General features: G+C 45.6%; 2 protein-coding genes across 5 annotated transcripts in view; both read left to right on the top strand.

Moving 5' to 3' along the window:
- The window catches only part of LOC114637200 (E3 ubiquitin-protein ligase TRIM39), a 158,775-nt gene that overhangs the window by 118,779 nt on the left and 24,356 nt on the right, over positions 1 to 15,640 (top strand). The gene's annotated exons all lie outside the window — the stretch shown is intronic.
- Positions 220 to 2,369, top strand: LOC114637202 (HLA class I histocompatibility antigen, A-25 alpha chain-like). Of its 4 annotated transcripts, none has more exons than XM_028785427.1 (5): positions 220 to 289; positions 529 to 770; positions 989 to 1,298; positions 1,868 to 2,143; positions 2,266 to 2,369. In XM_028785427.1, exons 1-5 carry the CDS (start codon positions 220 to 222, stop codon positions 2,367 to 2,369), a joined length of 1,002 nt encoding a protein of 333 aa, XP_028641260.1. The 4 variants fall into 4 exon arrangements, with proteins under 4 accessions (XP_028641260.1, XP_028641262.1, XP_028641263.1 ...); XM_028785429.1 differs by having other exon boundaries at positions 529 to 798; positions 1,029 to 1,298; XM_028785430.1 differs by having other exon boundaries at positions 529 to 798; positions 1,029 to 1,298; positions 1,868 to 2,156; positions 2,282 to 2,369.

Genomic DNA, 15,640 nt, shown 5'->3' with positions numbered 1-15,640 from the left:
CTGATGCCAGGATACCAGGCTGCAGAACTGGGTGCAAGGTGGGAAAGCAGGACTCTAGAAATCCTGCACCCCCGGAAATTAATCTCTCCAAGACCCACCCCCATCAGGTCTCTGTCACTACCTTTGGGAAATCTAAGAGAAGCCAATCGGCATCAGCCACATCAGGGTTATAAAGTGAAGAGATACCTATCCTGATTGAGACTCCACTCATCAGGGAGGATGAGGAACCCTGCACCCTGTGCCCTCCTCCTCCTGTTGGTGGCATTGGCCCTGACCCAGTATTGTGCAGGTGGGTGCAGGGCCTAGAGGGAATTGGCCTTTTGGGGAGCAGGACCCAGCACTTGAACTCCTCATTTCCGAATCTTCTCCCTTGCCTAACCAGACCTTCCCTGATCCCTTAGCTGGAGGACCCCTGACCCTCTCCTGCATCTTAGGTTCACAGACCCACCACCACCCCTCCTCTGCCCCCTACCAACCTGCTCCGGGTCCAGGCTGAAGACTCAGGGTATCAATGTGCTCCATCCACAGGCTCACACTGGCTGCAGACTTTCAACATTATGATTTTGGAGTATGGCATTTGGGAACCCCGGTTCATCCAGGTCGGCTATGTAGACTCTATACAGTTCCAGGGATTCGACAGCAAAGGAGGGACTGCAAGGATGCAACCTCGGGCTGCTTGGATGGGGCAGGAGCCACCTGAATATTGGGAGAAGGAGACAGAAGAAGCCTTGCTTTTGTCAGAGAGAGATCGACAACTTCTTAGGATCATGGTGGATTACTATGGACACTGGAAGAATGGTGAGTCACCCCAGGGCTGAGATCATGATGCCTCAGTGTCCTCCTGTCTGGCCCAATAAGCTCCACTCTAGGTTCCCAAATCAGAGATTCAGCCATTGTCAAAGGGACCCCTGGAGACGTGAGACCCCAGAGAACCAGAGACTGACCTGGTTCGGGGTTTAGTTTGGGACAAAAAATGAGGGAGGGAGAGAAGCATCATAGTGACCAGAGGCTGAATGGGGGTGGGGCAGATTATCACACCCTGCAGGAAGTGTTTGGCTGCAATGTGGCAAATGATGGACGCTTCCTCCGTGGTCACTACCGGCTTGCATACTATGGCTATGATTACATCATCCTGAATGAGAACCTGAGCTCTTGGACAGCAGAGGGCAAGGCAGTTAAAAACCTCTTGAACTCCTGGGAGGCCGAGGCAGAACGTTGGAGGACTTACCTGCAAGAGGACTGCATGGAAAGGCTTCTAAGATGCCTGGACCTTGGAAAGGAGACTTTGCTGCGCTCTGGTAAGAGAAGTCTTACCAACCCCTTCCGCTGTCTCAGATTGGAGCTCTAGTTTCCCTGAGGCCTCCTCCTCAGCAGGGAGCAGCTGGAATACTTACACTGTCTTGCATCAAAGGGGAAGGTTAGCTCCTCAGTTTCCTGGCTCAACATGAGAGAGGGACTCTCCAGAGGATTCACCCTTTCCCAGGATAGTTCAGTGTGTCGACTAAGCAGCAGTTCCCTTCCATCTGCATTGTGCATCAAGGCCTCTCTCAGGCCTGGTCACTGTCCATGCACAATGGCACTGAATGTCTGACTCTAGTCTTTCTGAGACCCTCAGACCCCTCCCCAGTCAAAACCACAAATCTGTTTGCCTAGAGGAAAAACCAGAGTCTCCTGCTCTATGTTGACTCATGGTTATTATAAAATACTCCAAAGAGTAGATCATCCAGATTCTGAGTTTAGGCTTCTGTGTGGACTCTGCTCTCTCACTCATCCCAGTCTCCCATCCTTTCCAGGGATGGTCACATGAGCTCTGCTCAATCTTTACGATGAACATAAAATACCTAAATTTTCCAATTGTTCCCCTCAGAGGCCCCCCAAACACTTGTGACCCACCGAGTAAGACCTGAAGGCAATGTCACCCTGAGGTGCTGGGCCCTGGGCTTCTACCCAGCTGACATCACCCTGATCTGGCAGAGGGATGGGAACAACCACACCCAGGACATGGAGCTGCCAGACACCAGGCCTGCAGGGGATGGAACCTTCCAGAAGTGGGCAGCTGTGGTGGTTCCTTCTGGAGAAGAGCTGAGATACACCTGTCATGTGCACCATGAAGGCTTACCTGAGCCTCTCACTCTGAAATGGGGTAAGGAGTGGGTGTGAGTACACACTCTGCTGTCAGGAAAAGTGTGAGCTCTTTGAAGAACCAGAGCAGGGTGAGGGTTGAGAGCAAAGGTCAGACTCCTCTTCTTTCCCTTCCCTCCTCAGAGCCTCCTGCACCAAGGATCCCCATCATGGAAATTCTTATTGGCCTGGTTCTTGGAACTTTGGTGGTGGGAACTGTGGTGATTTTTCTGGTGTGGAAGAAATAAAGGTAAGAAAGGGGCCAGAGTTGGAGTTCTTACCTCCCTAGAGATCTCAAGACCAAGCTATAGGCATACCCTGCCTGCCTCATTAGAGAAAAGATGTATCCACACAGGCACTGGGGGCTATGTGCTGACATTAACTCTATCATAAAGTACAAAGGAAATAGAGACAGATCCACTGCCCTCTTGATGATGGTTATAGGGACCTGATTCTGATTCCCCACAGACATAGAGATGTCACAGAGAAAGGTCCCTGCTGAGAACAGACCCACAAAAGACCAGTTAGTCCTCTTTATGTACAATCTCCCATTGTATTTTCTCCTCCGTCCATGGAACTGCAGTCACAGTTCTAGAAACTTTCTGGGGTTTGACTAGGAGACTCCTCCCACTTCCATAACTTTATTGCTTCCTCAGTCTCTCACTGGCTGTGTTTTTTCCACGGGTGTAAAAGAGTCATCCGTACTTTAGCTGCCAATAATTAAGTCAGAGTTGGTTCCCGAGACCCTTGCAATAGGGAAGACAGGTACCCATTGTGAGTGCTCACCTATTTTCTCTCTTGGCTCCATTGTTGTGGGCTCTTAACAGGTCTTATTCTGTACAGCCGTAGGTATAGGCAGTGCTTAGAAGTCTGATGCATCTCTCCCAGTAGAATAGGAAGTACTCGGAGAACATATTCCTGAGCTGGGGGGACTTGCTATACTGGAATTGTTTTTAGTATGGATGCTGTTTGGTATCATGGTTTAACAATCACCAGTGTTTGTCCGTCATCATTTCCTTCTATAGTGTGAGATACCTACCTTGTGTGACTTCAAAACTCCTGACTTTTCTTTCAATGGCTGGCATCTGTGTCCAGGTCTCTGTCTTCTGTCAGTACAACATAAGGAAGTGAGTTCAGCCCAGACCTGAGCATGACTCCTCTCCATGCTGACCTGTGTGTCTTCCCCAGTCATCTCTCCTGATCCAGGGGCAGCAGGCCTGGGAGACCTCCATCAGAGGCTGAACTTTAGTTTCCAATGAACTGTAAATTTATTCTTCCTACTTGAACCTGAGGATTTGGCATTTTTTTGTTTTCGTTTTGAGCTTTTGGTTTTGGGGGGTTTTTTGGTTTGGTTTTGAGTTTTGGGGGGTCATTTTGTTTTTTTGGGTGTTTTGTTTTGTTAATTCTTCCCATAGTTTACTTAATGAGTATACCTGATAAATTCCAGATGAGTAAAATAGTAACTCTATCTTGAGAAGTTGAAATCCATTTTTTATTGTTTGTGTAGGTGTGTGTTTCTCTCATCTTCTGTGTGTATAAAAAAGAGGGAGAGAAGGAGGGAGGCAAAGAGAGAGAGAGACAGAGGGGAGGGAGAGACAGAAAGAGAGAGAGAAAGAGAGAGAGAGAGAGAGAGAGAGAGGGAGAGAGAGAGAGAGAGCGCGCGCGCTCACATGCAATTGGGAAAATGTTTGTGTACATGAGTGTAGTGCCATTGATGTCAGAAGATAACGAGTCTCCTGTAGCTACTTTTATGGACAGTTGTGAACTGTCTTATACGGATGCTGGGAACCAAACTCACGTCCTCTAGAAGAACCATCGCAATGGATCTGAGCCATCTCTCCAGCACCTTCTTTTGAAATCTTGATCCAACTCTTCAAAAAAAAAAAATTACTAAAACTTGAGAAAGAAAATAAAACCTGACAGCTAAGTCTGTGAAGATATACAGAAGGAAACTGTAAAAAAAAACAAAGCAGGGGCAGTGACATCCCTAGTTATTGCTTGGCCCAAAGTGCCAGGCAGACCGTGCTCAGACTCAGAGTGTGAAGAAAAGAAAAAGTGGGTGGGGTTAAGATCACATGATGCTTTTCTGAATCGTAACTCAGAAAGATGGTCAAACCAAACATTCCCATGATGCTTTTCTGAATCGTAACTCAGAAAGATGGTCAAACCAAACATTCCCATGGCAGCTCATTGGGACTGTCCATGAAACATATTTTAATGTAGATTTCAAGCATGAAGATTCAGAGAAAGAGGATAAAGGTTAAATACACAATAGCATCAGATCTCTGGGCACTGTCCATGCCTAGTTCGTACATTATGAGCACTCACAATGGGTACCTGTCTTCCCTATTTCAAGAGACTCAGGAGCCGACTTCCACTTAATTACTGGCAGCTGAAATATAAATACCTCTTTTTTATTATTGGATATTTCATTTATTTACATTTCAGATGTTATCCTCTTTCCCCATTTGCACCCCCCCCCAAAAAACTCTCCCATCCCTCACCTCCTTTTTGCTTGCTTTTATATCATTTTAATTACATGCAAGTATCAATGTCAGTTGTAAGTAGAGGGTCTAGCAACACAATAGATGCAAATAGTCAAGGAACAAGCAAGACAATAAACACAAATAGTCCAAGAACAAGCAAGGCAAAGTCCTCTAATCACTCCCGTGATCACTGTTTCTAAGAGGTTATCAGGATAACCTAAATATGTGGGCCTACTTCCCTGTCCTACCCCAAAGTCATTTTCATGCCTGAAGTCTACTTCTTTGTTCTAGCGGAAGATTTAGATTCCTGCCTGAAATGGGCTTCAGGCAGGAATCTAACATTAGGCTAGAACAAAGAAGTAAGTTAAGTATAAAATAACCTCTTGATGGCAAGGCATCCTCAAGTGTCTGAGCCATAACCAAAACCTCAATATTTTTTATTTAAATGTTTATGTATATGGGTGTTGTATCTGCACATAGGTCTATGTACCTCACTTATGCCTAGTGTTCTGAGAGGCCAGAAGAGGTTGTCAGATTCCTCGGAACTGGAATTACATACAGGTGATTGTTAGCCACCATGTGGGTGCTGTGAATTGAACCCTAGACTTCTGGAATAACAGCCAATGCTTTTAACTTCTGAACCAGCTCTCCAGCTCCCTCAACTTCTTTCTTTAAAAAAAAAAAATGGTTATTTTATTTATTTACATTTCAAATGTTGTCCCCCTTCTCTGTTTCCCATCTGCAAACCTCCTACCCCCTCTTCCTGCTTCTATGGGGGTACTCCCTCACCCACCCACCCACTTTCACCTCATGGCCCTAGCATTCCCCTATGCTGGGCATTGAGCCTCCACAGGACCAAGGGCCTCCCCTACCATTGATGCTAGATAAGGTCATCCTCTGCTATATATGCAGCTGGAGACATGGGTCCCTCCATGTGTACTCTTTGATTGGTGATTTAGTTCCTGAGAGCTCTGCAGGGGGAGGTCTGGTTGGTTGATATTGTTGTTCTTCCCATGGGGTTGCAATCCCCTTCAGCTTCTTCAGTCTTTCCCCTAACTCTTCTAGTGGGGTCCCTCTGCTGAGTCTGATGGTTGGCTGCAAGCATCCACATCTCTATTGGTCAGGCTCTGGCATAGCCTCTCAGGGGACAGCTATACCAGGATCCTGTCAGCAAGTACTTCTTGGCATCAGCAATTGTGTCTGGGTTTGGTGTCTGCAAATGGGATGAATTCCTAGGTGGGGCAGTCTCTGGATAGCCTTTCCTTCAGTCCCTGCATTCCCTTTATACAGGAACCATTCTGGGTTAAAATATTTGAGAGAGGTGGGTAGTCCAATCCCTCAACAGGGGCCTTTTCTATCCACTGGATATAGTCTCTGTAGGTTCTATCTCCCCTTTGTTGGATATTTTGGCTAATGTCATCCCCATTGTGTCCTGGGAACCTCTTGCTTTCCTGGCATCTGGGACTTTCTAGTGGCTACCTCCAGTTCCCCATCCCCCACTTCTACACACTTCTGTTCAATTTCCAGACCCTCTATACTTCTCCCACACCTGATCTTGCCCTCCTTTTTCCCTCCCCCCTCCTCTCTCCCTCCCAGTTTTCTCTCTCCCTCTACCTCCCATGGTTATTTTGTTCCCCCTTCTTAAAACATTCAGATTCTGGTTTTCCTTCTTGAACTTCATATGGTCTGTATTGTATCATATGGTCTGAGTTGTATCATGGGTATTCCAAGCTTTTGGATTAATATCCACTTATTAGTGAATACATACCATGTGTGTTCTTTTGTGACTGGGTTACCTCACTCAGGATATTTTCTAGTTCTATCCGTCTACCTGCAAATTTCATGAGGTCATTGTTTTTAATAGCTGAGTGGTACTCCATTGCATAAATGTACCACATTTTCTGTATCCATTCCTCCACTGAGAGACATCTTTCTTACGTCTCCTGTGAACACAGTTTTATTTATTCCTGTAAACTGGGCATCTGTTGTGAAAACTTTCTCCTGGTGGAGGACTAAGCAACGTCTACCCCTGTTCTCATAGAGTCTCAATGACAAACCAAAAATTGAATCTCTGTGAGGAACTAATAATTTTATTGAGCTTATTTACAGAGCTTGTATGAGAGGCTGCTGACAGGAGTGTGGGTAAATCTAATGTATAGACTGAATGGTCTGCATCTTCCAGGGATGGCTTCCTTTCACCATAGCTGTGTAGGTAGAATTCCTATCCTCTTATCTTCCCCAGCCTATATACTGTAGCCCCTCCTGAGACTCCAAGGCTATGTGTAAAAGCAGATGTGGTGCTCTAAATCAGAATGGCCCCCATAGGTTCGTATATTTGAATGCTTAGTCACCAGGCAGTGGAAATCTTTGAAAGGATTAGAAGGATTAGGAGGCATAATCTTGCTGGAGGAAGTGTGTTACTGGTGGAAGGCGGGGTGGAGGAAAGGGGCGAGGGGAACTGTTGAGGTTTCAAAAGACCATGCCAGGCCCAGTCTCTTTCTGCCTGCTGCCTGCAGATCAACATGTAGCTCTCAGCTACTTCTTTAGCATCATGTGTGCCAGCATACTCCGTACCATGATAATGGACTAAACCTCTAAAACTATAGGCAAGCCCCCAGTTAAATGATTTCTTGTTTAAGCGTTGCATACTATTGCCTGGGAGAAGTGGCTGGATATTCAGCTGAGGAACCAACGGCCACCTCCATCTGTGAGTTTATGTCAACAGTCAACAAACCCAGCTTCGTGCTCCTTTGTGAGGAGACATAAATGAGCTAGTTGGTTTGTGAGGATGTGCCTACGCTCCTGGATATTCATGAACTCATGAAGACAGTTTGGCTGGGAAAATAGTCCTGTACGACAGGGTCACTTACCGAAGCCTAGGTGAAAGTTCAATACAAAACTGTGAATGACTCTGGGACAGCTTCAGCACCAAAAGCCCAACTTGCTGCCAGCCAGAAAGTCTCCTCTCTCGGCAATTGCTTACTGCTTTTATAAACAGGGAAAGGGGCTACTGAACCCTGTGTGTTTCAGGAGCTTCCTGAGTTTGTAAACTCCATTAGCATTCTGGGTATTTTATGAGCCTCCCTCCTCCAATCAGAAGGGGGCACTTCCTTAGAGGAAATGGCTGTACAACACTGAGTTACATAAAGCTCTGTCTCAAAAAGCTAAAACAAAGGGCTAGGAAGACGGTTTGGTGGATAAACCATTCACTGAGCAAGCATGAGGATAGTAGTTTAGATCTCCAGAACCCATATAAGAGCCAATGGACATATCTGGATCCCCAACAGCAAGCATGGTACTCTGGGAGTGGAGGTGGGGAAAATCCCATGGCAAACTGGCTGGGTAGACTACCCAAATCAGTGAGCTCTGGGTTCAACGAGAGACCTCGCCTCAGTAAATAATGGGAATTGTGATTGAGGAAGACACTCAATGTCAACTCTGGTCCCCACACATTATCCACACACATTCAAACACACATACCCATGTACATGCAAACAGCACACACGTATACATGCAGAAAAAAATGAAACCAAGAGCTATAATGCGACTTAGGTTTTTATTTGACTGGAAGGTGCAGTCCATTAATCAAGGATCATCTCTTCTGAAGAAAATAAAAGTAATCCCAGAGCTGGTGATTCGGTGGGTAAAGGTACTTGTCGCCAAGCCTAGGGGTCTGAGTTCAATCATCTGATGGTGGATGGAGAGACAGTTCCCCAAGTTGTCCTCAGACTTCCATGCAGGTGCTATTGTACATCTTGTTACAGTACTGTTAGAGTAGCCCAAGATGAGTGCTCAGTGTATTAGTACTTTGAACCACAGCTACCACAGAGAAGTACTGGCCTGAAATGCCACTAATGAAGACCTCTCTCCAGAAGAGAGAGGGGCTCATTCATTCAAAATTTATTGAGCATCATCTACAAAATTTATTGAGCATCATCTACATGGCAAACAATTTTTTAAAGATTTATTTATTTATTTATTTTATGTATGTGAGTATACTGTCACTGTCTTCAGACACACCAGAAGAAGGCATTAGATCCCCATTACAGATGGTTGTGAGCCACTATGTGGTTGTTGGGAATTGAACTCAGGACTTCTGGAAGAGCAGTCAGTGCTCTTAACCGCTGAGCCATCTCTCCAGCCCAGCAAACAATTTTTATAGCCGCATACACCAAAGGTCTAAAAAGCCAGTATGGCTAGCAATGCTTTAGTGGAAGAGAGAAGACACTCAAGCAGAGTAGTAGTCCTACAGGACATGTGCAGTGCTAGGTTGTGGGTAATATAAAACGTGGATGTGGGACAAGGAATCTGATTGTTTTACTGGGGTGCTCAGCATAAATCCCACTGGGAAGGTGGACTATGAAGAAAGATCTGAAGGATGTGGAAGAATCTGTCAGGTGTCTGCAGGAAGTTGTTGCTGTATTGTTTGTTATTCGTGTTCGTTGCTATGTTGTTAATAAGCTAGAGGATTTTTCAGTGCTTACACCCCAGGACACCATCCTGTCTATGTTCTAGGGAGAAAGTGGCTCCAAGCATGTGTTGAGTAGTCTTTTGGAGAGGAGATGTGTGGTACAGCCAGGACCTGGGGGTCTGGAAGATAATAAAAGCATCCTTGCTTAAAGCATGGGCATTTTGAGTGAGGTGGTAAGGAAGAGTGTAGGGTACAGTCTAGTCTTCCAGGCTGGACATAACAGTCACTTCAAATGGCAAGAGAGCAACTGAAACAGCAGAAGGGACTGAATTCTCCACACAGCTTGAAGACGGGCCTTACAGTATTTATCAGTGCATTGGTTCTACGGTACAAATACAGAAAGGAATGGAAGACACTGATGTCATGGTGTCATTGAGACATGCTGTCTCCCTCAGCATCTCCCTTCCAGAGCCTGGAAGGGCCATGTGTGCAGAGGGGAAAATGACAGGTACTTGCTATAGACGTGATTGATCATAGATGCCCAAGGGAAGCACAGGGTCTGGAGTGATGGTGCAGGACTGAAATTCTGAAACTTGTTGGGGGATTGAATGGGAGGATCACTTAAACTCAGAAACTTAGCTCATCCTATATAATAAGGTCCTCCATCTCCAGAAGGAAAGAGAGGAAAATGAAAAAGACAGATGTGATGGCGCACACATACTTCGGAGGTAGGGGCAGGAGCTTCGGGCGTTCAAGTCCAGCCTTTGTATAGACTCGGTCTGTAAATTAATGAGATTAAATAATTACTTAAAGAAAAAATTAAATAAATGAGGTGGCCAGGTTGATGGTCTAAAAATACTGTAGATGAAACAAGAGAGATGCAGGGCATGGTATCAAATTAATGACACTGAAGGCCATTTCAATTAATGAGGGCTAAAGAAAATTGTGGTTACGGGAGAGAAGAGCAGCACTGATTGAGCCCTGTGCTCCAAAACAAGTGGTCTGATTAGATCAGAGGTGTGGAGGTGGCTGCACCATTCTGATGTCACGCCAACGATAGAAAAAATGCAACAGAAGCTGCATGAGAAATGTGAAAGCCATCTTTTGGTGAGGAGAAGGAATAGGGAAGAGGAGGGAGATCAAAGGGAAATATTGGAATGGAAAAAGAAATGAGAAAGGGAAAGGAAAACAAAGAAAATGAAAGAATAAAAAGAAGATTGGAAGTGAGTAAGAGTGGAAAGAGAAGGAGAAAAGAGAAAGCAAAGTGTGTGTCTTGGGAAAAGAGGAAGAAATATCTATTCATTATAGATTGGGCAGCTATTCATTCTAGATTGGGCATTTATTCATTCTAGAAAGATAAAAGATGATCCCATTGGTGCAATATCAGCTCAGCATTATGGTGCAACCAACTGCTTTCTGATTGGAAATGCAGCATACTGAACTGGTGAGTTTGCTGGGGTGTTCAGAGAATTGTTGAGGGTTACTTACAGGACCATGGATGACTCAAAGGCAAATGCATTCCTGAAAACCCCACCTCAGAACATGAAAACTGAATCCTTATCATCCCTACACAAACAACAGGCCATGTGGCTGGCGGGAGATTCTCTTCTCCCCAGCAAATCTGGCTGCTTATGTAACTTTGGGGAAGCCTTTTGTAAATCTTGACAGTTTCAAGATCTTCCAGAGACCTCTCTCCAGAAGGGAATGTTCCGTACCTATACAAAACCCTCCTCCATCAGGCTCTTTCGTTCTCTTTGTGCATCTTGTGTGATGTTGCCACTAAGTCTTGGGAGTGAGTGACAGAGGTGCAACGTCCCTACTCTGTTTATGGCTAAGCAATGTGATGGCACAATAAAAGTAATTGTTCTCGGGGTCCTAACCAATTATGAATCTCTGGAGTACTCCACCACTGCCAAGAGAAACTTTCCCACCAGGACTGAGTGAGGCTGATGGCATCGGGAATCTATGAGTACAAACACAGATGTCCATAAGGCAGTTTTACAGATACATCATGTCCATTTGGCCTCCCTGCTAGGACCTAGTACAGTCATAGTCTTTTCCACTGACTTACTGGCTCACAGTGTCCGATGATCTGATGGTCCCTGTAGAGCAGACCTTAGATCAAACTAGAAAACAGTTGGGTGCAACGCAACAGATGAGCCACTATTGTACCAATGGGGCACACCTTACCTGGGATGCTGGTACTGGAGCATGCAGGGTCCATACCCAAGCAGGAATGGTGATAGCAATTCTCTCCCCTCAAGCCTACATATTTGGGTTCAAATTCAGGGTCTTGTGCACATGAGGAAAACACTCTGAACACTGCTACTGGGCTATATCTCCAGATGTATATTACATGTAATATATATCTATCAGTATGATAGATATTGAGTATATTTTTGAATATATGAATATAATGTTGGAATTCTCTTCCTTGGAACAAAACCTGATGGAGGTTATGAAGATGGCCCTTTCTTTAGTACAATGTAAATCTCAAGTGCTGCCGTCTCTCTAGAACCACTCCTCAGGATGGATGTCTCACCCCTGTCTTACTGTAGAGTGAAAAATTATAGTAACTGTAAACACTAAGAGAGGTTTACATGCATATACATATACTGTGGTTGTTTGAATAGGAACTGTCCCATAGACTCACGTGTTTGAATGCTTGGCCCATACAGAGTAGCACTATTAGGAGATGTTGAAGCAGGTGTAGCCTTGTTGGAGGAAGTGTTTTCACTAAGGGACTGGGCTTTGACATCTTAGATGCTCAAGCTAGGTCTAGTGTGATATTCACTTCCTGTTGCCTGCCCATTAGGATGTTGAACTCTTGGCTCCTTCTCCAGCATCCTATCTGCCTGTATGCCCCATGCTTCCCACCATGATGATAATGGACTAAACCTCTGAAACTGTAAGCCAGTCCCAGTTAAATATTTTCCTTTGTAAGAGTTGCTGTGGTCATGGTATCTCTTCACTACAACAAAACCCTAACTAAGATATGTACATTATTGACAATAACCTTTTTTTCTTTTCTTTTTTTTTTTTTTTTTTTTTTTTTTTGTTTTTTCGAGACAGGGTTTCTCTGTGTAGCCCTGGCTGTCCTGGAATTCACTCTGTAGACCAAGCTGGCCTCAAACTCAGAAATCCGCCTGCCTCTGCCTCCTAAGTGCCGGGATTAAAGGCCACGCGCCACCACTGCCTGGCTGACAATAACCTTATTTGAATAATTATTCGAACACAAAGCTGGCCTCACAGCCAGAAAAAGAATTAACACTTTCTCCTCATTTCAAGTCCATGGTAGGATTCATGAACCCTGTCTAAACAAACATTAATATATTTTTATTTTACTGTGGTATCAAAGATGAGTATCCACAATTATCTGATAACAGCATTAAAATATTTCACCTACAAATTTGGGTAAGGCAGGCTGTTTGTTTCATATGATTCAAAAGGAATTACAGGTTCTTCTACTAAAACAGAGTAAGAAAAAGACTTACAAACTTTTAGAGCTATAAAAAAAAAAAGGACCCACACTTGAGACTGTTCATGTTGGAAAATGATTATTTCTCATAAAATTTTGTCAACATAATGGATTTGTTTACTATTCTAAGTTCACTGAATACATTTAAAAGGTTTCTGTTACTGTTTACACATGTGACTCACAAAAACATGTTTCCCTTGAGGAAAACTCACTAAATCCTAAGAGCACATGGAGATCCTGAGGCATCAAAGTCTGAGACAGCTGATCAAGACAACTATTGAACTGGAATCAGGAGTCTCGGTGCTGAAAGAGGAGAGGCAAGTCTCTGGTGAACCAGAATGAACGGTGGCAGAGAAGCACAGCCCTGGAGATTTCCCTTCTCCTACAAGTTTCACTTTCTGGTCTCCAACACTGAGTCAGATTTTAGTACCCAGACACTTATGACGCGAAGCCATTTCCACTCCTATTAAGTATCAGGTTTTTGCAGAAGCTAGTTTCCAGGTTCTAAAAAACTCTCAGGGTTCAGAAGTTCTCCAGATCCCGGATGGGGATCTGCTCCTGCTGCTGGCGGCCGCCCTGGCCTCGACGCAGACCTACTTCGGCCACCAGACCCACCGCACCCTCTCCACTCGAGTCCGGAGCCCCATGCACTGCTCCCCTTGCGGCCTGCGCGCCAGCCCTGGGTGGAGCCGCTGCCAGGCCCTTGCTTCCTCCAGGCTCACATTTTCACTGCGTTATTTTGGCACTCCCATGGCCCCAGCTGGGACTTCGCGGTTCCTCGCCTTCAGGTTTGGGGACAAACTCGCCACTTTGTGTGTGAGTCCTAGAGAGGACCCGAGGGCACTGTAGATGAAAGAGTACTGGGAGCGGCAGGCTCGGATCGCCAAGGCCAAAGTGTAGATTTTCCGTTAAGAATCTGAGAGCCAGACAGATGGTGGTGGCTGGTGACGCTCGCCTTTAATCCCAGAACTTGGGAGGCAGAGGCAAGCGGATTTCTGAGTTCGAGGCCAGCCTGGTTTACAGAGTGTGTTCCAGGACAGCCAGGGCTATACAGAAAAAAGAGAATCTGAGACTCCTGCTGCACTACTACAATCAGAGCTAGTGTATGACCTAGCTTTCTGTGTATCACCTAGCCTTCTGTGACTTGGGTAGCCCCAAATAGTAGACCCAGTTCATAAGCCCCAGGCTACTATCCAATGCCTCTCCTACATCCTACAGAGCTTGAGAAATCCACTGGTCTTGGGGGTAGAGGGGAAGACACTTAACCAGCTGTGGTCCTCCATTTCCCCATGGGGAGGGGCTGAGTAATAGGTGGAGCCAGGTCTTTAGGTCTGATTGCTTTTTTCTTCCAAGGTACCACACTATCCAGCCGATGCATGGCTGCTATATGGGCAGTGATGGGCGCTTCCTTACTGGGTACTATGATGGCGCCGACCATCTCTCTCTCATCAATGACCTGCACTCCTGGGCCGTGGCAAACAAGGTGGCCCTGATTACCCTGTGCAGATATGAGGATGAATGAGGCAGAGTACCACAGGGCCTATTATGGAGTGGCTCCACTGCCATCTGGAGAAGGGGAAGGGGTTGCTGCAATGTGCAGGTATTGAGTGGCAGCAGACACCTTCTGGATCCCAGTAGACATCCCTGCTTCAGGCATCCCACCCTGGGGAATTAAAGGAGCTCTGTCTTGCTCTCCGGGGTAGAAGACAGTTACTGCAATAACTCAACTAGCAGTTTGCTCAAATACTGCAGCAGCAGCATTGGACATTATAGATATCCTTTGTTCTCTGCCCCACTCCAGTCTCTTTGGAAATTTGGTCAAGCTTTTCTCAATCATTCAGCCTAGCCCCAAGTCAGAACCAATGTTCCTTTCAGAGACTTGGAGTCTGTTACTCTGGGCAGGTTCAACCTGATTCTAGGATTTTCCAAGGTAGAGAGTATCCTAGAAGCCTGGGTTTTGTGCCTCCTTTTCCACCTCAAGTGTCCCTCAGGATGGCTACATAGGCTTGCTATTTCACTGAAGGTAGTGCAGTCTCTGAGATCCCCCCAAAAGACACATGTGGCCCATCACCCCAGACCTGAAGGAGATGTCACCCTGAGGTGCTGGGCCCTGGGCCTCTATCCTGCTGATTCACCAACCTGGCAGAGGGATGGGGAGGAGCAGACCTAGGACATGGAGCTTATGGAGACCAGGCCCACAGGGGATGGAACCTTGCAGAAGTGGGCAGATGTAGTGGTATCTTCTGGAGAGGAGCTGAGATACATACACATGCCATATGCTGCATGAAAGGCTGCCTGAGCCCCTAACCTTGAGATGAAGTAAGGAGGGTGTGAGGTCAGTGAAAACAGGAGTCCTCTGGAGACCCTGAGTAGAGTCAAGGCCTCTCACTTATTTCCCAGCCCTGTCACTTCAGCATACAGACCTCATTGTGGGAGTCACTGCTGACCTGGTTCTCCTTGGAGCTAGATTCAGTCACTGCTGTGATGTGGAGGAAGTTACCAAGGAGGAAAGGTGAAATTGGGGTCCAAATTTTATTGTGAATGTACATGGTATTAGTATGTTCATGTGCACTGTGGTGTACATGTGTAAGTCCAATGACAACTTTGTGGTTCTCTCCTTCCACCTGTATGTGGGCTCTAGAGATCAAATGCAGGCTTGCATAGCAAGCACCTTTACCCACTAATCCATCAGTGGTCTGTGTTCTTGAGGACATTAAAAGCCCATTAGAAGTTTGTGCAGAGCCGGGCAATGGTGGCGTACGCCTTTAATCCCAGCACTTGGGAGGCAGAGGCAGGCGGATCTCTGAGTTCGAGGCCAGCCTGGTCTACAGAGTGAGTTCCAGGTCAGCCAGGGCTATACAGAGAAACCCTGTCTCAAAAAACAAACAAAAACAAAAAACAAAAACAAAAAAAATAAAAAATAAAATATAAGATAAAAAAAAAAAAGATAGAGAAGTTTGTGCAGTCTTACTAAGAGAACACAAACTTTCCTAGTCCTTTGGTACTAATAGTACTTTGGAAGTCATGTGAAAATCAAAAACAAAGAATCTACCACCAAGATAATTATGGCCCTAAGAACCTGGCTCTGTGCATCGGAAGATGTACAGATCCCTCTAGAAACACTTTAAAAAAAAAACTGGATAT

This window comes from Grammomys surdaster, unplaced genomic scaffold, assembly GCF_004785775.1.
Source record: "Grammomys surdaster isolate TR1022 unplaced genomic scaffold, NIH_TR_1.0 125231, whole genome shotgun sequence".
NCBI lineage: Eukaryota > Metazoa > Chordata > Mammalia > Rodentia > Muridae > Grammomys > Grammomys surdaster.
This window is presented reverse-complemented; position numbering and strand designations above follow the sequence as displayed.